This window comes from Xylona heveae (assembly GCF_001619985.1).
Source record: "Xylona heveae TC161 unplaced genomic scaffold L228scaffold_14, whole genome shotgun sequence".
Classification (NCBI taxonomy): Eukaryota; Fungi; Ascomycota; class Xylonomycetes; order Xylonales; family Xylonaceae; genus Xylona; species Xylona heveae.
Window position 1 is genome coordinate 315,992 of NW_017264206.1, and position 20,355 is coordinate 336,346.

The 20,355-nt window shown below is 49.7% G+C and overlaps 8 protein-coding genes across 8 annotated transcripts in view; 2 read left to right on the forward strand and 6 right to left on the reverse strand.

The window, feature by feature from the left end:
- The window catches only part of L228DRAFT_215343 (benomyl/methotrexate resistance protein), a gene marked incomplete at both ends in the record, with an annotated part of 2,493 nt that extends 1,147 nt beyond the window's left edge, over nucleotides 1-1,346 (forward strand). The window contains 3 exons of the mRNA XM_018330076.1: nucleotides 50-156; nucleotides 269-801; nucleotides 1,012-1,346. Coding sequence (XP_018184750.1) covers nucleotides 50-156; nucleotides 269-801; nucleotides 1,012-1,346 — 975 coding nt within the window. The remainder of the gene's footprint in view (nucleotides 1-49; nucleotides 157-268; nucleotides 802-1,011) is intronic.
- Nucleotides 1,347-2,571: 1,225 nt separating this feature from the next.
- L228DRAFT_254481 (multicopper oxidase) lies at nucleotides 2,572-4,830 on the reverse strand (the record flags this gene model as incomplete). Its single annotated transcript, XM_018333834.1, has 8 exons — nucleotides 2,572-3,241; nucleotides 3,359-3,763; nucleotides 3,814-3,939; nucleotides 4,019-4,189; nucleotides 4,242-4,301; nucleotides 4,352-4,458; nucleotides 4,494-4,568; nucleotides 4,627-4,830. The coding sequence occupies 8 exons, from the start codon at nucleotides 4,828-4,830 to the stop codon at nucleotides 2,572-2,574; spliced, it is 1,818 nt and encodes a 605-aa protein (XP_018184751.1).
- A 1,284-nt stretch (nucleotides 4,831-6,114) lies between these two features.
- On the forward strand, nucleotides 6,115-7,841 carry L228DRAFT_215391 (major facilitator superfamily protein; the record flags this gene model as incomplete). Its single annotated transcript, XM_018330078.1, has 3 exons — nucleotides 6,115-6,189; nucleotides 6,284-7,352; nucleotides 7,408-7,841. 3 exons carry the CDS (start codon nucleotides 6,115-6,117, stop codon nucleotides 7,839-7,841), a joined length of 1,578 nt encoding a protein of 525 aa, XP_018184752.1.
- A 1,202-nt stretch (nucleotides 7,842-9,043) lies between these two features.
- L228DRAFT_251303 (AhpC-TSA-domain-containing protein) lies at nucleotides 9,044-10,215 on the reverse strand. The gene has a single exon (XM_018333526.1). It carries the CDS (start codon nucleotides 9,881-9,883, stop codon nucleotides 9,239-9,241), a length of 645 nt encoding a protein of 214 aa, XP_018184753.1. The 5' UTR covers nucleotides 9,884-10,215; the 3' UTR covers nucleotides 9,044-9,238.
- Nucleotides 10,216-11,402: 1,187 nt separating this feature from the next.
- On the reverse strand, nucleotides 11,403-13,584 carry L228DRAFT_48342 (siderophore biosynthesis protein-like protein). Its single transcript, XM_018336629.1, has 3 exons — nucleotides 13,540-13,584; nucleotides 12,934-13,453; nucleotides 11,403-12,842 (listed from the first exon to the last, which is right to left on the reverse strand). The coding sequence occupies exons 2-3, from the start codon at nucleotides 13,121-13,123 to the stop codon at nucleotides 11,545-11,547; spliced, it is 1,488 nt and encodes a 495-aa protein (XP_018184754.1). The 5' UTR covers nucleotides 13,124-13,453; nucleotides 13,540-13,584; the 3' UTR covers nucleotides 11,403-11,544.
- Nucleotides 13,585-13,954: 370 nt separating this feature from the next.
- On the reverse strand, nucleotides 13,955-15,953 carry L228DRAFT_251305 (3-ketoacyl-CoA thiolase peroxisomal A precursor). Its single transcript, XM_018333527.1, has 4 exons — nucleotides 15,735-15,953; nucleotides 15,540-15,634; nucleotides 15,056-15,417; nucleotides 13,955-14,966 (listed from the first exon to the last, which is right to left on the reverse strand). The coding sequence occupies exons 1-4, from the start codon at nucleotides 15,742-15,744 to the stop codon at nucleotides 14,165-14,167; spliced, it is 1,269 nt and encodes a 422-aa protein (XP_018184755.1). The 5' UTR covers nucleotides 15,745-15,953; the 3' UTR covers nucleotides 13,955-14,164.
- Nucleotides 15,954-16,790: 837 nt separating this feature from the next.
- On the reverse strand, nucleotides 16,791-17,545 carry L228DRAFT_241873 (hypothetical protein; the record flags this gene model as incomplete). The annotated part of the gene is made up of 3 exons (XM_018331367.1): nucleotides 16,791-16,947; nucleotides 17,069-17,238; nucleotides 17,294-17,545. 3 exons carry the CDS (start codon nucleotides 17,543-17,545, stop codon nucleotides 16,791-16,793), a joined length of 579 nt encoding a protein of 192 aa, XP_018184756.1.
- A 591-nt stretch (nucleotides 17,546-18,136) lies between these two features.
- On the reverse strand, nucleotides 18,137-20,286 carry L228DRAFT_251308 (SET domain-containing protein). The gene is made up of 3 exons (XM_018333528.1): nucleotides 19,700-20,286; nucleotides 19,329-19,615; nucleotides 18,137-19,269 (listed from the first exon to the last, which is right to left on the reverse strand). The coding sequence occupies exons 1-3, from the start codon at nucleotides 20,230-20,232 to the stop codon at nucleotides 18,209-18,211; spliced, it is 1,881 nt and encodes a 626-aa protein (XP_018184757.1). The 5' UTR covers nucleotides 20,233-20,286; the 3' UTR covers nucleotides 18,137-18,208.
- Between the last annotated feature and the right edge of the window lie 69 nt (nucleotides 20,287-20,355).

Here is a 20,355-nt window from a genome sequence, read left to right on the forward strand (position 1 = left end):
CCCCCCCCCTTTTACCTCTTACCATAGATTGAACCGCTGACTCGAGCAGTTTAATATTCTCAAACTCCCATATATGCTATGTTTTTGGGTCTCCGCAGCAACTTGCGGACCCGCACTTGGTCCCGTCATTGCTGGATTCAGTGTTGCCGCTGAAAAGTACGTATAATCTCTTAATATTTCTCATTTTTATCCCATCATTACCCTTTCTGCTCGTCCGCTCCTTCCCCTCTCTCCCTCCCTGTCGTTCAGTCTACTAACGTTCTGCAAGTTGGCGCTGGTCACTCTGGGAAATCCTCTGGCTCTCTGGACCCATCTTTATCCTCTTATTCGTCGCCCTGCCCGAGACATCTACGCCCAACATTCTCCTGCGCCGGGCCCGTCGCCTGCGGAAACTCACGGGGGACTCACGCCTGAAATCCCAGTCCGAGATCGATCAAGGCAACACCAAAGTGCACGACGTGGTGATTGACTCGCTGTGGAAGCCGCTCCAGATTGCCGCGCTCGACCCGGCCATTGCCTTTGCGGATTTTTACACTAGTCTTGTCTACGCCATTTACTACTCCTTCTTCGAGGTCTTCCCGCTCGTGTTCCCCGTCATGTACAATTTCAACTTGGGAGAGCAGGGGCTCGCCTTCTTGTCAATTACCGTCTCGGTCTCACTCGCCGTCATGGCATATTTTGTTTATCTGTACTGGTGGGTCGAGCCGGAGATTAAAGCAAAGGGGCTCCAAGCGCCTGAGAAGCGACTCGTGCCGGCCTTGTATGCCGCTTTCTTTTTGCCCGTTGGATTGTTCATGTTTGGTGAGTCCTTTTTTTGTTTCCATGTTTGCTACTGTTTCCCTATTTTTCTACCTCCCGTCTGTTGTCTCAGGATTCTTTCCCCTCCCACATTCTACCCCTCTTCGATGGGCTTTTTTATCCTCGATTATTTACCCCTCTTCGGTGCATTCTTTACGTCTCTCTGCATTCTTTTTCGCGTCTGTCTGTATCAATACCCGCTAACAAGCCCAGGCTGGACCGCCCGCCCCTCGGTGCACTGGATCGCCCCGATTATCGGCATCACCATCTACTCCTTTGGCGTCTTCATCGTGTTCCAGTGCGTGTTCATATACATTCCGCTCAGCTACTTACCCTACGCTGCGTCTCTGTTTGCGGGAAACGACTTTTTGCGGTCCGCTCTCGCAGCAGGCGCCGTCCTGTTCTCGAGACCCATGTATATCAATCTCGGCGTCGGGGCCGGCGTTAGTCTGCTGGCCGGCCTCACGTGTGTCTGCGTGGGGGGTATTTTTGCGCTGTACATCTTTGGTGCGAAGTTGAGAGCCAAGAGTCGCTTCGCCTTGTCTTAGGCGACGCAGTGAGGCTGGTCGAACGTGTGAGACCTCTATTTGACTAAAGTGAGACGTTTGGTTGAACGAAGGGAGGCGTTTGGTTGAGCGAAGTGATGCCCAACCGGCTACAACGACGAAACGAATCGAGGGAACTAGCACTCAGACGCGACGACTAACGACTGACGACTGACGACTGTGCAAACGAGACATTTAGCTGAGCTCTCACGACCAGAGTCTAGAAGGCTGTATCCGGTGAAGTACACGCGACTACACTGGACTGGGCCATACTGAATACTTGGACTTTATACATCACATTACCAATAATCGCGAGTTAAATTCAGCTGGAAAAACGCAGATACACATGCAGATGCAATCCTAGGGGGATCACAAGCCAGAAAAAGCAACGGGCTATAATGAGATGATGATCGGAGTCTACGGTCTATGGTATGGTCAGCAGTCCCTGTCAACAGTCTATGTCAACGATCAACGGTCAACGTCAACGGTGCGGTCAATGGTCGACACAAATACCACAGCTACACACGGCAATACACAGTGGGATTCGCGATTTTCGCCTACATAATACGAGGGATCATATCTGTCGGAGTTACGGTCGAGTCACGGTCGTCAAGGGGAATCATAACGAAGAATCCAAAAAGGAAAGAGAAAAAAAAAAAAAAAAAAAACAATTAAAGCGTAGGCATTATGTAAGACTGGCACGTATACGAGATGGAGGAGAGATGAAGCTTGATTGGCAATCTAGCTACCGACATAATCTATATACCCTAACAAGTTGAACGTGAGATTCCTGGGCGCTGGGCGCTTGGCGCTTGATCTACTCAGGCGATCGGATCGTTCCTATTGAGAGGGTAGTCTGAGGGGTTAGTCCGGACTCTTATATAGTATTGACTATTCTCCACGGCCTCGCCTGCGGAGCATGTTTCATAGCATAGTAGTCATAGGATAGTATTCATAGCACGGTGATGTTAAAAGAATTGAGATTCCGGGACCATCTTGACTCCTTATATAATTGAGCTACATGCCTCAATGCGAAAGGAGGCAGTACATTCTCCCAAGTTAAATGACATCAACTTTTTAGAAATCTATAAATCTTAATACTAGACAATTTAGGTTCTGGTCAGAGTCTCTAATCAAAAAGTTGAGTTGTATCAATGACCTGAAAACCAGCTACCATTGTTCACTCATTCAAGAGTACTCATACTTGTAAACGATAATGACCACCATGTCACAGCGGCATATGCCCCTTCTGGTCAACCCCATACTCTGCTGGAATCTCGGGCCAGGCATCGACCCCGTCAAGAATGGCAACGGCCATGCCCGAGGCCAAATGCTCTTCCAAATGACAATGAAACAGCCACGCGCCGGGGTTCATCACTTGATATCGCAGGACTCGCCAATTGGGCCCGCCAAACGCGGTCATAAAGGTATCGCGATAGGGCGGGTTGACAAGATTGAAATTGGACGCGTTGGCCTTGATGGCTTCGTCAACGGAACTGTAGTTCCAGATGCCGGCGCCGACGCCAATCTGCCAGAACTTGTTCGAGTGCTTGTGGGCGGCGTGCGGGAAGTCGTTGGGCCAGCGCGGGTCCCAGCCGACTTGCAAAACGAGGTCGACCCAGGTCCCGTTTTGTGTGCGAATGACAAGTTCCGGGTCGAAAGCATCGGGCAAGGACGGGTTGTAGAGGAGCGGCGTGTAGGCGTCGCGGTCTTGAATGTAGAGGGCTTTGCCGCTCATGGTGAAGCGCCAGCTCGAGTTGGCTTTGCCAAGGTCAAGCAAATGCATGGCGTCCGAGGTCAGGGACGGCGTTATCGTGGACGGAAAGGGGGGCATGTTGAGCACGTCGAGGACGGTGGCGTTGTTGAGGTAGTCGCCGTTGTAGGCAAGCTTGGGGACGCTGGAGGAAGGAGTGCGAGCAGTAGAAGCGTTGAGGGAAGGGGTGGAATCAGGGGGGAAATTGGGAGAATGGGAGGAACCAGGGGGCAGGTCAGGGGAAGGAGGGGAATTAGTAGACGAAGAATTGGACTTGTAGCGCAGGGTGGCCGAGGAGTAGATGATTTGGGTGAAACCGCCGTCAGGGAGGCGGATGGGGTAGTCTGCCGGGTCCTTGTCGAGTTTGATCATGACCGAGTAGCGCTCGCCGGCAAAGGCGAGAATGGTGTCGACGCGCTGTGGCTCAATGTATTGCCCGTCGACCTCGTAGACGTAGAATTCGTGTGCATCAATGGCGGCGGAGATGACTTTGAACGTGGACGCGCTGACAAAGTTGATGCTCGCCCATTTATCGGCCGGGTCTACTTCGATGACTTCGTGGGTGCCGTTTGAGGGCACACAGCCTTCTTGCAGACGCGGTGGGATGCGGGAGAGGTCGGCTTGGTCAAGCCAGGGGCCTTGGGTCTTGGGGACAAAGGGGAAGCAGCTGAATAATAGTTAGGGTGGCTGGAGAGGAGGTGGAGAAGGGGAATTTACCCCTTGTCAGAGACGGTCGTGTTTGGCCAACTGGCATTCATAAAGGCAGATTGAATGGATGTTATATAGGGCTGCCCGGGGCAGTTGACGCTTCCTTTGCCATTGATGAGGATGCTATCAACGCAGCTGTAGAAAGAAGAAGAAGAAGAAGAAGAAGAAGTGAGTAGCTTGCAAGACATAAAAATTACTCAGAGGGGAGATGTACAAGATTTGAACGCGGCTGTCTTCGTTAGCCTTCATGTACTCGGTTGATGTATACTGATCCCAGTCGGATAGTACGAGAATGTGAGGACTACTGGCTGCATTGCTCATGGCGGCAATGTCGTCGGGTTCTTTGCTGATCAACGACCATGGTGCTGGGGCGTCGGGCTTGTGACTGCAATGTGTTAGGGTACCGACAAGGTGTAGCTGTGGACATGGTGCTATACCGAATGAACAATGCTCCGTGCAGGCCATCCAACAGCGTGGATCGAGAGTGTGAGTGATACCTGTACACAGTCAGTATCGGCTGGGGTTAAAATGGCTAGGGAAAAATTACCAGTATTGCCCGGGAGGATACGCTTTGAACCGGTAGATGAAGCTCTGCCCGGGCTCGATCGGCTTTTGTGACAGCCCAGGCACGCCATCAGACCAAGGTGTGCCCTTCTGTCTGCCATGGTATTAGATTGTATTCGGGAAACGCGAGGCAGCATAGCATACAACAGACCATGCCAGTGGATGGTGGCGTTTTGGGGCATGTTGTTTTGTACCGTAATCTGCACACGACGCGATTAGCCCGGCTTCGCAAGGCTCATTTCCAAGGTTAAAGCTGACCTCGACATCGTCATTCTCGTCAAAAATCAATTGGGGTCCAGGCATTTGCCCATTGATCATAATCATGTCCCGCGGTTGGCCATTGGGGGCACCAACTTCTTCCGTGAGCACCAGCGTTTCCCTCACATAGGCTCCACTGACAAATGAACCCCTGGTGCAGAATAGTGTCACTGCAAATAGGAAGAAGCGTAAAAGAAAGGACATGATGAAATTCGAGCTATGAAGAAAGGAGTGGCGATTGTAGCAGAAACGGTGATGAATAACGAAAGACGCTGCTCTCTAAACTCTGCTGCTCCCACGACCATCAGCCAGCCGGCCTAGAAATGCTATAAGTACACAACAACAGAAGACGAGCATCTGCATGCCCACGCCCATGGCGTGCGGAAATACAGGACCTCTCTTTGGCTCAACCAATGCCATCATATCTGGGTGGAGCCAATATTGCCATGACGGCCACTTTCCAGTGCCATTCGTCGTTGATCATATTCGGAATTCGGTGAGAGCTCGGGGATTCTGCGAAGCCGAATGCCGGCTACCCGGACGCTGGGGTTCAGCTGAAATATATCAACCCATCGCGAGTTTGTGCCGGCATCATAGAAGTGGAGGTTCAGTCCAGGGGGAGGAGCAGGTGAGGTCACGTGAGGAGCCGAATCGAGGGAGCATTGACCCCCATTACTCCGTACGGGACGGACGATGCGGGATGCTTGCCGTCGATCTCCATCTTTTCGGGACGAATGCCGTACATGTGGTGGAGCCGTCAAAGCTTGTTCTGGTGTTGACGGTGAGTTGGCGGCAAAAGGGGCTCCACATGCCCGCTGGCGATGATGATTGGCTGCAGGGCTCTCGGGGCCGACGCCTCGTTCGGGTCCGACATGGAGGCTTCACAGAGGCTTCACAGAGGCTTCACAGAGTCTTCACAGAGTACTCAACATGCCGTTGGCTCTGGTATATCGTAGGTATTGGCCACCCTGACTGATCTCTTTGGGCAGTGGCCAGGGAATCGCCAGGGAATCGCCAGGGAATTGCCCCTTTTGGACCCAGACGTCGTCGTCACTGTTTCCCCCTCGCCCTCCATCGGCCTCGTCGTGCTCCGATGCTTCACCATGCTTCACCATAGAGTATCCCTTTTGGCCATCTCACCACTATCCTTCTTTAGCTTTGCTCTTCGTTGTTGAATTTTTTTATATTTTTTTAATTCTTTCTTTCTTCTACTCTGCACATCCTGTGCTGTCGCTCCTTTGATCTGGTTCCTGGTTGTTCCTCCTCAACATGGCCGAAAACACCCCAACCAAGGACACGAGCGCTGTTGCCGAAGGCGACCACCTGTCGGACAATGGGACGTTGGAGAAGAGAGACGATGAGCCTTGGCCGGCTTCGGCGCCACACTCGGCCCACGATGAAAGTTCGAATCGCCAACCGCCAGAATCGGTGCAGAAGCCAAGCACAGGTGGACCTCCGGGCGGTCCTCCAGGAGGTCCGCCGGGCCCCATGAATTATCCGACCGGCTGGAAGTTTGCAGCCATTATTATTGCAGTCTACCTGGCTGGTTTTCTCGTGGCTCTGGTACATTCAACCTACCTACCTACCTACCTACCTACCTACCTACCTACCTACTAGAGGGCTCACACGGTACTTGGACACGTGCTAACACGGGCAGGATCGGACAATTATCGCGACGGCTATCCCGCGCATCACTGATCACTTTCACAACTTGGACGATGTGGGCTGGTACGGAAGTGCCTACCTGCTCACCTTCTGTTCCTTTCAGCTCCTCTATGGCCGCATCTACACGTTTTACCCCCCGAAGCTGGTTTTCATCGTCGCCATTGTCATCTTTGAAGTTGGTTCAGCCGTTTGTGGCGCTGCGCCCAATTCGACTGCTGTGATTGTGGGGCGTGCGCTGGCCGGTCTAGGTGCATCCGGGGTTTTTGGGGGCAACATCATCATCATGTTCCACACCGTTCCCTTGCAGAAGCGACCCATCTATACGGGCCTCGTGGGTGCCGTTTTTGGAATTGCCTCGGTGGTAGGCCCTCTCCTGGGGGGTGCGCTCACGGACAATGTCTCATGGCGATGGTGCTTCTATATCAATTTGCCAATTGGAGGGGCAGCGATTGTGGTCATCATCCTGATCCTGCATCTGCCGCCGCCAAAGAACCAAGGAGCGTCGTTCCGAGAGCAAATCAACAAGATGGATCCCGTTGGCACCCTTTTCTTCTTGCCCGCCATCATCTGTCTTTTGCTGGCATTGCAATGGGGCGGTTCGACCTATGCGTGGAGCAATGGACGAATCATTGCGTTATTGGTCGTGTTTGGAGTTCTCATCCTTGCCTTTGTTGCAGTCCAGGTCTGGAAAAAGGATACGGCCACCGTGCCACCGCGCATCATTATGCAACGCAGCATTGCAGCTGGATTCTTCTTCTCGTTTTGCACGGGCGCAGCTCAGATGGTGCTCATCTACTTTTTGCCCATCTGGTTCCAGGCCATTAAGAATGTCAGCGCCGTCAAGTCGGGCATCATGAATCTTCCCCTTGTCATTGGCATGACGATCGCCTCCCTGTCGAGCGGTTTCATCATCACACGCATTGGATACTATACGCCTTTTATGATTGCGAGCACCGTCCTCATGTCCATTGGCGCAGCGCTCATCACTACGTTTCAAGTCGATACTCGACATCCCAAGTGGATTGGCTATCAGGCGCTCTGGGGCATTGGCTGTGGAATGGGTGAGACTACTGTCCCGGCAATTCTTTTGCTCAAGCTAGACTGATGAAATTACAGGCATGCAACAACCCGGGCTTGCTGCCCAGACTGTGCTTTCGCGCATGGACTTTCCCACTGGCGCATCCCTCATGTTCTTTGCCCAGAGCCTTGGCGGCTCAGTCTTCATCTCTGTTGGCGAGAACCTTTTTGCCAGTCGACTTGTCAAAGGGGTGGTCAAGGACGTACCTGGATTGGACCCAGGCACGGTTGTAAACACGGGAGCAACAGATTTGCAAGCCACTGTGCCAAGCCAGGACCTTGACAGCCTGCTGCATGTGTACAATCACGCGCTGACTGATGCCTTCAAGGTTGCCCTGGTCGCCACCTGTGTCTCCGTGATTGGGTCATTGGCAATGGAATGGAAAAATGTCAAAAAGGTTGCCAAGATGCAAGCTCAAGGGCAGGGACAGGGCCCTCTTGGTCAGGGCCCACCGGGCCAAAAGCCGAATTAGTTTCATTTTTGTGATTTTGTTGCCACAATTGCCCAATCCTGGCATTTCATTAGACTGCATTTGGGCAAGTTTTTGTTAAGATACCAATTTAGTAATTACAGTCGGTCCTTTAACATGGTAGAATCAATTGGATAAATGATACTTGTTACTCATGCAGCAACCAAGACAAAACTTCCTTAGGTGTCGGTACTGGAAGATAGGAGGGTAGCGCTCGCCGGTCGGGATAAAGTTCTTCCGGACAGCGTCAATCTGGTCTAGCTCCCCGTTTTAAGGACTACCTTGTTAACATTCTTGAGATACTGTTTGAAGTAGTGTTTAAGCAGTACCAGACGATTATAGTCAGGAGGGCTGTAGAGCTTACTACCATTCTAGCAGTTGCCTACAGTAGTAATGGTAGACCGTAGGTGTACTAGAGCAATGCACGTACAAGCCGCTGGCCAAGGCGGCCTGCAATGGTGGCAAATGCTTGTTCCGGGGGGCCAGAGGACTCGCGCGCCATGTCAGCCCCATCAGGCCTAGGCCGATTGGGTCGACTTGCCTGCCAAGGAGCTCCCGGCATTTGAGATTGGAATTAGAAAGACTTTGTGACTGCGATGAAATTTGATTAAACCGTAAGATAAAGAAATAAAAAGAGCCCCTCGGTATTGAGATGATGGAGAGAAGGCATTATTCGAGCTGTTCTTTATGACCTCGTGCCAGCTCACTGCAAACTCCAGCTTAAGGCCTGAGGCCTGTCTAACCAGGTCTGCATCAGATAATGCACCTTTTTGTATGAACCAGAGGGCAAGGGGCAACGGGCAAGGAAACTGCACCTCTGACCTGACTGCTTATCGAACAGTCCCCCAATCTCTACTGTATCCCCGTGCTCCGCCCCACAAGCCAAGCGGATGAGTCCGATATACTCTGTAGCAGTGCTCATCTCGGGGCATGGCCCATGCAGTCACCGATGCCTCCCCGGGCCACGGTAACCAACTCAGAGCCTTACTTGTAGACGAAGCTGCTAGAGTACTTATTTTTAAAAAATATCTAGGTGCAAACTTGTCAGGCACGGAAATAATCCTTGTCGAGAAAAACTTTACACTAAATTGTGATTCCCACATGCAGCTCTAGAAATAGATGCTCCCCAATGGCTCACAAAGCATGGTGCAAAACAAACACGGTCATGGATCACGGCTACATGGTAATAGGGCAAGCAAAGGCAAAGACCGGTAGATTTATCTAGATAGATTTTTTAAATGTACAATGCATCTAGCTACAAGGCCAGTCGGAACAAAACAAGTTGAAACGCTTTCAAATGCAAATGCGTGCATTGACCAAAAAAAAAAAAAGAAAAAGAAAAAGAAAAACTCGGTACATTCATGCTGATCGTAGTAATAAAAGTATTGCAAACTCTGCGTTTACAAGCTGTCAACCCACTTGAGGGCAGTCTCGGGGTCGAGGCGGTTTTGGTACTCGGCGTCGATGAAGGAGTTGCGCAAGATTCCCTTCTTGTCGACGAGGAAGGTAGCAGGAACGGGAACCTCCAGGCTGTTGTTGCCGTACATCTTCTTCCAGTCCATGCCGAAGCTCTCAAAGACCTTTCCAACGGACTCGGGCTGAGCAAACAAGATTCCAAGCTGCTTCGCCAGCTTGTTGTCGACGTCAGAAAGAACGGGGTACTTCAACGACAGCTTCTCGCTGGTGGACAAGGACTGATCAGGGAGCTCGGGAGACACAGCGACCAGGGTGACACCCTTGGCGTGGAACTCGTCCAAGTGCTTCTGCAGGGCGCGCAGTTCGAGGTTGCAGAACGGGCACCATTCTCCGCGGTAGAAGGAAATAAGGATGGCGCCCTTTGCGAGGAGGTCGTCCAGGGAGACCTGCTTGCCGGTGGCATCGCTCAACTGGAACTTGGGGAAGGTTGCACCGGGCTGGATCGCCTTGGAAGAATCATACGAGGCCTTGAAGTCGGCAGTCGTGTTCTTGAAGATATCAGACACTTCCTTGGGCGCGGTTTCGTGGAAACCGTTGTAGGTGTTTTGGAGCTCGGTAGTGAGAGACATTTTGAGAGCGAGGTAATCGGTCGAGACGAGACGATTAAAAAGAGGTAATTGTTTGGATGGATGTCTGCTAGGGACTGAGGAAAGATGTTGTTATGATGCGATTGTAATGAGGACAATATCCAGGGCGAGGGGCCGCATATTTATCTCCCCAAGAAGTCGAGCTGGACTCAAAGGAAGTCTGCCGTATGATTCGCAAAAGATGACGAGGCATCGTGCAAAAAGATTACTTTGTGGCAATAGGGATGAAGAAAGTCTGGTGTATGATTACCAAAAGATGATGAGGAATCTGGTGAAGTGATTACTTATAGCGAGAGAGGATAGGGAGGTCTGTGATATGATAAGCAATAGATGATGAGGAATCTACAAAGTACCTGAGAATGATTCGTTATTACAATACGGAAGTGGGTATCAGAAGTTTTGGCAGCAAGGGTACGAGCGCTAACACCTCATATAGTAATATTGTATGCAGATCTGTTCTGACATGTACGCCTCCCCCAAAAGCAACGATCATCAACTTTTATATAATTCATTCATCAATAGAGAGCTTTAGCAGCCATTTCAAATTGCATTTCAATTCCAAATCAGGCTAGCATGTCCAAAATAGGAAGGTGCAAGGATTGCAATTTGAAATGATATTTCAATTTTTGAAAATTAATCTTAATGATGTTTTTTACTGCTCTGTTGCTCGAATGATTATTTATCATCCCTATGTTAATAAAATGAAGCCTATTCTAATGCTATAATGTGTTGCAACTGGGGGGCATTGGTACTACCTAAACGGGTTTAGCCCACTGCATTTCCTGATTAGGATTTGAAATGCGTGAATTGATATGCAATTTAAACTGGCTACTAAAGCTCTCTAATTTATGCAATTATATACATCAAAATTGCCCTTCCCGATACTCATTTCCACCCTTTAGCAGGATAATCTCATGCAGATACTGTAGGACTCTATCAATCTAGTACTAGATCCTGTCACAACTACAAGAAGACCGAAAAATGTCTACTCGAGTTCGATATGTAACTACAAAGTACCTTGGGTCTGTTAGCTACAAGCTGTATTTTTTTTAAAAGGATGGGATATAGTGGGCTGTAGAGAAGAACTTTTTCACGACGACGACGACGATGATGACGACTACGTCAGCAGCCGCAGCAGCAGCAACAACAACAACAACAACAACAACAACAAGAGAAAGAAAGAAAGATGCTATTTCGATAAGATATAATGCTACATCCAAACACTTCGCAACGCTGCGCTGCGCAATTGACGTTAAAATATCCAAGGAAAATATCTACATGTATATCATTTGCCATTTAACATTTACAAGACAAAAGAGTCATAGGGTCAAAGCTTCAAATGCCCAAAGACCCGGATAGCTGGAGAGTAAATTGGGAAAAGTGAAAAACGTAAAAATGGCGCTATGGTCAGCTACAAGGCCGGAGCTTCAAAAGCTTCACGCTTAATCTTCATGACGGCGGCTTGTTTATGCGGGAACGCAATCTCCTTTTCCTTGTAGAAGCCGACGTCTTGGAGGTAATTGATGAGTCTGCGGTCCATTAGCTGCTTTGCCTTGTAAAATGTGAAATAAGATTGGGGCAGAACGTCGGAATGGGACAGCTTGGATGAGATTGTAGGGGAAACGAGGAAACAGGAAAAACCCTTACTTTTGATTATCAACTCTGGGCTCTAACATAACAGTCTGGGTCCGCTGATCGGCCACCAAGCAATGATGCACGAGAGCCGACAACCAGACTTGAACACGGTGCGGTCCACGGAATTCATTCTCGCCAATCAGACAGTGGAATCCGCGATCCCAATAATCCGCACCGTCGCCGAGGTACCGGCCTAGACGGTCCTCTTTGACCCAGTAGATTTCAAAATATCCAAAGGGCTTGCCGTCCCAGCATCCAATCACGGGGAAGCTATGACGGCTCTTGAGATTGTTTCGGAGGAATTCCTCCTGGTGCTCAATCGGGCCCTGCTCGCCCCAGAAATGCGCGACACGCGGGTCGTTCATCCATTTATGCAGCAAGTCGACATCTGACACGGGGCCGGTGGGGGTGGAGATGTACGGGTTCGCCTGCGTGCCAATGGTTGAGCCGTTGTTGCTGGCGTCGGCGTCGGGTACACCTCCGGTTCCGCCGCAGTGAAAGGGCTTGGCGCCCTTGGCCGGCAATGACGCGACGCGGAAAGAGAGACATTGGCCCAAGCTGGGAACGTAGCGGGTGTAGAACGTTTCGCCTTGTCGCGGAGGTTTAGGGCGGACCGGGTGCTGGACGCCGTTGGAAAAGGTGAATTGCAATGGCGGAGGCGGGTAGTAGGTTGGTAAATGGCTGCCGGATGCAAAAGGTCCGGGACCAGGAGGCCAAGGTGACCAGAGGCCCTGCGAGACGCGCTCGGCGTGCAGATCCGCGCGGGAAATCTGGCCTCCTTGTGCGGTCGGCGAGGTAGGCTGCTCACTGGCGGGAGTTACGGTGCCAGATGAAGAAAACGGCGAGGATGATGGGGCTGGCCCGCGGGGAGGGAGGGTGAAGAGGAAAATCCGAGGGTCGAGTTGCCAGAAGGTGCGGCGGGAAGTGAACATGTCATTCCACGCTTCGCTGTGCTTTTCATCGAGCTCAACGCCAACGCTCGTGTCCTCGCTGGAGACAAGACCCATGCGCTCGAGCTTTTGGAGCAGGTTGCGTCCCTTTAGGATTCCCTGGCGCTTGACTTGAACGCGCCAGTCGCCCTTGGGCTTGCCAGCCCCGGGAGTCTTGGCCGATGTGGACGTTGTCATATGTGTGTCCGGTTCGGGCTGGTGAAAGTACCAGTAGAGCGAGGCCCAGAGCATCATGGCAATCTCACGCGTCGGGGATGTCGCTGGGCGGAAATCCCTGCTACTGGGACTGGAGATGGAGGAGATGAAGATGCTGTCATTGCGAAGAGTCGGCTTCGTGAAACGGTGATTTTGCTTGTCTGGATTATCTCAATGGTTAGAAAATAGATAATTAATCAAATGACAAGAAATTTTGGGCAAAAGTATATGCGTCTGAGACATGATACTCACCGTCGGCAGCTCCATTTGCGCCTGCTGCTTCCCCTTCAGTAGATTCTGCCTCGGTACTCAAATTGAGCGTCCAGCCGGGCGGAAAGACGGAATGATGCGTCTTCAAAGCATTGGCTCGGAAAAAGAAGCCACCAAAGACGGGTGTGACAGTCAGAGTATGCCCATTGGGCAGATGGACAATGTCGTGCATGACGTCGGGTGTCTCAAACCTGGACGTCAATGTTAACCTGGATCGTCGAATAAAAATTAAAAACTTTGTTTCCCAATGCTATTACCACGTACCTCAGAACTGATAGTTTTCTCGATTCAATTGCAAGTATGTCGTATTTTGTCGTCGTCAAAGGTGTCTGTTGGTGTAATTTGCCCTGAGCAGCCCCACAATAGTCATAAGAGGAGCTCCCCAGTTAGTGTAGTTGAAGCTCTTTCTCTCGTGTCGATTCCCCACTTAGTGCGGGTAGGGTACACCGCCTTTTTATCAATCAATCTGACAAGCAGTCACACACTCTTGTCAACTCTGTTACTTTTCCCAATACAAAGCCATCAGTCTCAGAGAGTTTGCCTATATATATATAAACAAGATCATAAAATTTTACGAAAGATCCATACGTTCTCCTTAGTCCTCATGACCCATGTAATGTGGCTGCGGCCCCGCTCCCGCCGTTCCCCTTCCCCAGCTTTCAGTCACAATAGCCGATGAACAACTAATGTAAACAACAGTCGATTGTGGCGAGACTTTCTCTTGTATACCTGCTTGGAATCTCGAAAAGAAAACTGAGTGTATTTTGGTATAGCTATGTTATACCTGTATATGAATATATGGCATGATTTTCAGATACATATTCGATCCAAGATCCCCCGAATGCCATGAGTCTGGCCTGACAGCATTGGTATCGTGACTGCCAAGGCGCCTTCCCCAGCATCGAATATCCATGCATGAATGCAAGGACGCAGACACCCGTGGCTTTCATCGGAAAATTACGGGGTTATATAGTGGCGGAAACCCCGCAAAGCAAAAAAGATTGCATGCCATTAAGACAATATACAGGATTTTCACTAGAAAATAAAACTCAAATATTGGATAAATTAAAAAAATAAAAACAATTCGTGTTAAATATGCCCGATCCTAAATGTAAATAATATACATATACAAGATGAGACTCCTGTCACTCAGTTATCATAATCAAAAGCCATTGATCTCCCTCTGCGACGCTGTTTCGCTACTCCACCGCATCTACTCCGCTACCCATACCGCAGCCATACCCATACCCGTACCGACACACATACTTGTCACGCCAATCTTCTTGCCTGTTCGATGGAGCTCTGTGAACAAAGTGCTAACCTGACGTGCGCCTGTGCACCCTAAGGGATGTCCAAATGCTATCGCGCCACCTTTGGGATTGACCTTTTTCACATCGATACCCAGCTCATTGACACACCACAGACACTGCGATGCAAAAGCCTCATTGATCTCAAAAATATCCACATCCTCGTGGCTTGAGAGACCAGCCTTCTCCAGTGCCACAGGAATTGCCTTCCATGGTCCGATACCCATGAGAAGGGGCGGCACACCCACCACACTTGCTGCAACAAATTTGCCGATAATCTTCTGACCTAGCTTCTCCGCCGTGCTGCGCTTCATCAGCAGTACTGCAGCGGCGCCGTCACTGATTTGACTCGCATTTCCAGCGTGAATACTCCCGTCCTTGGCAAAGGCAGGACGGATCTTTGACAGACCCTCGGCCGTCATGCCCGCACGGATACCGTCGTCTTTGCTGACAGTAATTTCCTTTTCTTCTTCGGTTTTGGGATCGGTCCATTTAACCTTGAGTGGAATGATTTCTTCGTCAAAGAGCCCGGCTTTCTGCGCGGCGGCGGCTTTTTGATACGATGATGCGGCAAAGGCGTCTTGATCGCTGCGCAAGATCTTCCTGTCCTTGGCCATTTGCTCGGAGAGCACACCCATGGGGACTTTACAGTTTTTAGCTTCGGGGTAGGAGTCAAGAAGGTCGGAGAATTCAGTGACTGCGCCGGGACTGGAGCTTGGAGTCAGTCTCGTGACCATATAGATATTTTCTTTTTTTTTTTAAAAAAAAGCGAATGTACTAAATTGGATGGAACGTACCCATATTGCTGGCTCATGCTTTCCACGCCCGCGCCAACGCCAACTTCAATCATGCCTGATTTGATCGCATTGGCAATCTCTGCGATTGCCTGTAAGCCACTGCTGCATTGTCGGTTCAAGGACTTCACGGCGGTCGATGTCGGAAAGCCTGCAACGAGTGCGGCAGCGCGGAATTCAGTAGCTCCACCGCCAGGCGCGAGAACCGACCCAACGCTGATATCCTCGACAAGTTCGGGGTCGATGCCAGAGCGGTCGATCAGAGCCTTGAATACTCCGGCAAGTAGATCAGCTGCAGCCGTGTCTTTGAAGCCGCCCTTCCCACCTTTGGTCAGAGCGGTCCGGTAAGCAGCGGTGACGACAATCTGCATTGATGTCAGAATATGTCCATTGCGACCGAGCTATCAAGGCGACAGCTTCATGGAAAAGCCAAACTCTTGCCAGAAAAGCTCGGCAAACTTGTATTTCCTTGAAAATGAGTACTCACATCATCAGGGCTTTTCTCCAATACCGCATCTTTCCCCCTCTTGGCGGACGGGGACAAGTGACTAGCCACTTGTGATAACCGTTCTTGCGCTTTTGCTATGAATAAGAAGCGCAATACGTTAGCATACAAGTTCAAAAAAAATATCAAAAAGCCGAAGGAAATTCATATGTGAATTTTATCAAGAAACAGCCATACCTGCAGACATATTGGATACTGTCTCTCAGATGCGTTAACGGACTGACAAGAACCGATGATACTTGTAGATAGGGGGATCAGGTCTAAACAGAGCCAGATAGAATGATAGAGGTAGTGGAAGAGTTAAAAGTGGAGAAGAGCACTTCTTTACCACCGAATTAATAAACTAAAGAACACATGTGTATCGCAACTAATGCTGACGTTCTCATGCAACTATTTTACCCCGGATCTTCCCCCCTCGGGCGGCCGAGGACCGACCCAGATGTGCCTCGGCATTCGAATAGGCCAATCAGGATAGTGTTCCTTGACTGCCGGAGCTCGAACTACTCTATGGACACCGACTTTCACATGTTCATTCACATCACGTGGGGGCTTGGCCTATATGACTAAGCAGATATTTTCTTTGTCGGCAGTATAGCCATGGTCACTGATCGGACCAACTCGTTGGTTCTCTGACCAAACCACCAATCATTCTAAAACCTCGTTCTCATGCTTCGGGCTGCCTATATAAGACAGCCTGCACCTCTACTACCTTGAGATATTAGTTTATTTTATTCTGTTTCTACACTTAAACGGATCACTTTTACACGTCTTTCTGTAAATTCCGTCGCCTAAAAGGCATCTTCAATACACATTTAGAGTTGTATTGTGACTAAGCAGCGCCAGGGAACAACAGTGAAGCGCTCCAAGGATTAGAAGAAATGGCAGAGGTAAGTTACAAGCTTTGATACAATTCACCTTTGAACTCTACAGAAGCTTTCAGCGACTGCTCTCCTCGACCCTAGCTCAAGAGTCTCCATTAAAGTTCATCAGCCGCACGTTAGCGTAGGTCTGGGTCGGTCTTTGCCTGAAATTTCCACACCAAGGTGATCTGGTCCTACTTTCAAAATTCCACACTTGGTCTGGGTACGCTGCATAAAAGACCAAAGACCACCCGTTTCCATCGGCCCCAACGGACACCCTAACTTTGACCCCACATAAGTTATCATCGCACAGGAACAGCGTGCTCAGGGGAAAGCTCAAGAGGTTGAGCAATCAAGCAAATTGAATTCGGAACTATCTCGAAGTGCTGTTTGTTGCATTCAGAGGACAGACGACGTATCCAAGATCGTAGAGTAGCTCGCCATTGTTTTCCTCTGTATAAGCCCGGTATATAAGATGGCTATGCCGGTCGAGCAGGAGATGATCGATACCAGCAAACCCCACGTGATTTCTGTATGATGTTTCGATTTTTGGTCAGCTCAAAGATCCGGTCCCGGAGAGGCCCAAAGAAATTGCGGATTGAGAAGCATTGGAGAGGAGCAGAACCAGCTCTCTCATTCTGCATCACTTACCCGGTTGCGGTAGTTCCATCATACCGCCAGACGAAGGAGATACCAGTGCAACCATAAAACCAAGATCGAACAGCGAAGCCTCCCTTCGTGCCCGACGCTTGGTCTGCTTCTTGACCAGCTATAAATGCCGATATATTGGCATAGACCGGAATGCCAGTAATGCTTCCGGGCTATGGGAAATGTCCACTTAGAGCAGCTCCAGAATCTTGATGTGAGAAAACTCACTTGACGCCCAGCGAGATAGTCTATACTGTCAGAAAATAATTGGAAATTTTCCGTAACCGTTTGACTCGCTACCGTCGAGTCCATGTTCACAAACAAAGAGATCCAACGGTTCAAAATGTCATTGGCCTCCCTTTCGTCCAAGCAGCGGTCATAATGGCGATTTCCCCATGGATTCGGATCCGGTGATGGAATTGCAAGCACACTGCCAATTATAGACAGGCCGATGATGAATGGAGCAAATATATTCTTCATATTGTATGCTGATTAAAGACGCTTTGGGATCACACTGTAGTAGCACCTCATTGAGAAGCGTTGCATCCTGGACCAATTTATATTGCCAATTCCCAATACAATTTCTGCACGGCATTTTGGATATCATGAACTGACGTGAAAAATTCCGTCAAAGTTCGTAGGGCGCCAATAGCGGGGCTGGCTAAAGTTCAAGAGCGTTGGTGGTAGACGGCATTCTCCAACCACTCTGGGTCCTAAGTAAGCGAATGCCAAGCTATCGTGGCGTCTGGGGCGGAAGTCCAGATGAGGATTTGATGAACTGACAGGATCTTGTAGAAAGCTGTAAATCTTATATTAAATTTAGAGCTTATCTACTTACGGATGGATTTGATAAATTTAACCCACGTTGAACACCAGCAGAATTGTTCCGATTCCGCCGCCTATTGGAAAAAGCATGATTACGACACAATTGGGTCTGATTCTCCGGGAGAGTTCCTGCCAGGAATTGCAATAGACTTTCCATGAACTTTGCTTCCAATGTTTACCGAATCCGGAAGGACCGACTCGATCAGACTTCTTTTCAGCTATGACCAAAATATGGGCATTGAATGGCGATCCGTTGATTTAGGGAAATGGCGCTCATATTGGCTAATGCTTTGAAACTCGTATAACGGGAAACGAACCTCATGATCCCACATAGAGGACATGTTGTATGCCGACTTCCTCGTCCCGCTCATCAAAAAGGACCTTGAATCCTGCATCCCCCACAACGCGGGATGCCCACCGCACTAGATCGGCATTTAAAGATCCCTGAAGCCATGGCTGTTCATTCGACTGCACGAGACCAAGCAATTCCATTACCGCTTCCTCCTCAGAAGGATCATGCCCTGCATTACTTAGTTCAAGGGCACCGGCCTCGTCCAGACCACGGAGCCACCCAGTAAGTTTGGAAGAATACGGTGAGGTTTGCTCTCCATCAACCGAGTTGATGTGGCGCTTCTCAATTTGATGCCTCACCGCACACAGCCAAATGGCCCAGACTCCTTCCTCCCACCCCGCTTCTCTGAGTTCTCTAATATTGGCCGTTCCAAACGTGTCCTTGAGCAGCCTTTTGAGATCGTCGTACGCATCGCGCCACGCATGCCTCAAAAACTGAAGCGCATTATCCAGGGTCAACAGCTCCTCTGATCCCGGACCTCCTTCGTTCGATCTCGTGGCTAGCTTGAGTCTTCTTTCCAAGCGGCCAATCGTCTCCCGCAGAATCTGGATTTGACCATCGCGATAGACCTTCGCCTTTTCTTGGCATGCATTTGCGGGTTTCTGGGGCAGCCTCGCATCGTGCTGCACAATGGCAGCATATTTTCGCCGCAGTGCCATCAAAAGCTGATTCATCACAGCCAGTTGCATCCGTCCGCTTATGCCGTCAGTTGGAAAACGATTTTTTGCGGCGTTGGCCTGCATTCTATTCAACTCATCTGGGTTCGCAACCAGAATAGAGAAGATTGCACGGAGCTCTGGCGGAAATGCCGAGTATTCGGGCACGGAGCTCTCATAACCTTTGGTGAAATGATTCGTGCCACGGACAAAGTATATACCCTCAATCATATCTTTAGTCACAGATGTATGCTCTGAGGCTTCGAGAAGAGGCCTGATGATTGATATTGGACCAAAATTAGGCAGGCGTAATTTGAGACTGAATTGATCAAAAGGATTGGATGGTAGACAAAACCCGTAACCAAGCAACACTGGAGTAGTTTGTCAACGTCCTGTTGCCCGAGGAAAAAAAACTTAAAATATAACTTACGCTCTTCGTTACTCTTGGCCCCATAATTGTTATAGACCTGCTCGCCTGGTAGGACTTCATCGTCCGTGATCAAACCCAGTGTAGTCGGGCCCGTCTGCCACTCAATCTTGGTCAAAGGCCGATGATTTAACGCATCAGCAAATGGGAAGAGAACTGGAAAGGACGGCATTTCGCTGCCAAAATTGCGTGCGTAGTCATTGCGGTCCTGGTCGGAGATGGCTTCAGCAAGTAGTGCTGAAATAAAGGATCTCGAGCTCAGGATAGTGGCGGCCCATTTTGCAAGCTCCCTAATAATCCTTTTCGTCAGCAACACCAGTTGGATTGTTTAGTCACCTCTTGAAAAGGAGCAGTGTGTAAGTTGCTGACTTTACCATGTATAACCGGATGTGTCCCAGCCCTCCGACTGAAGTTCACGGATGACTTCATCGTACTCTTGGCGCCAAATCACCTCCCGCTCAAGATAGCCTTGCTCCATATTTGTTCCCTGCAGCCAGACCTTATCTTCATCAGAAAACCACATGGGTGTGCCGAGAGCATCCCTATCAGAAGGTTGAGGGATTGTGCGGATATAAGGCCACCAAAAAGATTTCTCATGCAGCAAGTACTGCTGGCAGAGGAAGAAGGTAGTGATGATTTTTGGTGAGAAAGATTTCAGAAACTTCTCGGGAAATGACAAGCTATGACTTCTGAAATGAGCGGAGTTCGTTGCATTTAGATATGACATAGAAAGAGCATGTGGACACTTAACCAGGCATGTGCCCGGGGATAATTCTTCAGCATCACGTCGAACGACTAGACAAGTGCCGTTGATGCCATCAGTGCTAAGCTCCACACTGGGATGGAGTGCGCCTCCATTTTCAGTTACCCATTGAATCAAGTCTTCCAAATGTCCAAGACTGGCCATGTCCGTTACAAGTGTAGTGGCGTTGAAGGGGAAGTTTGCACAGACGCAGTATCTCTGTCCTACGTAGTCATAAAGTTATTGATTCGCAAAAAGATAGTGGAGATAGCGAAGGCGGTGAAGATA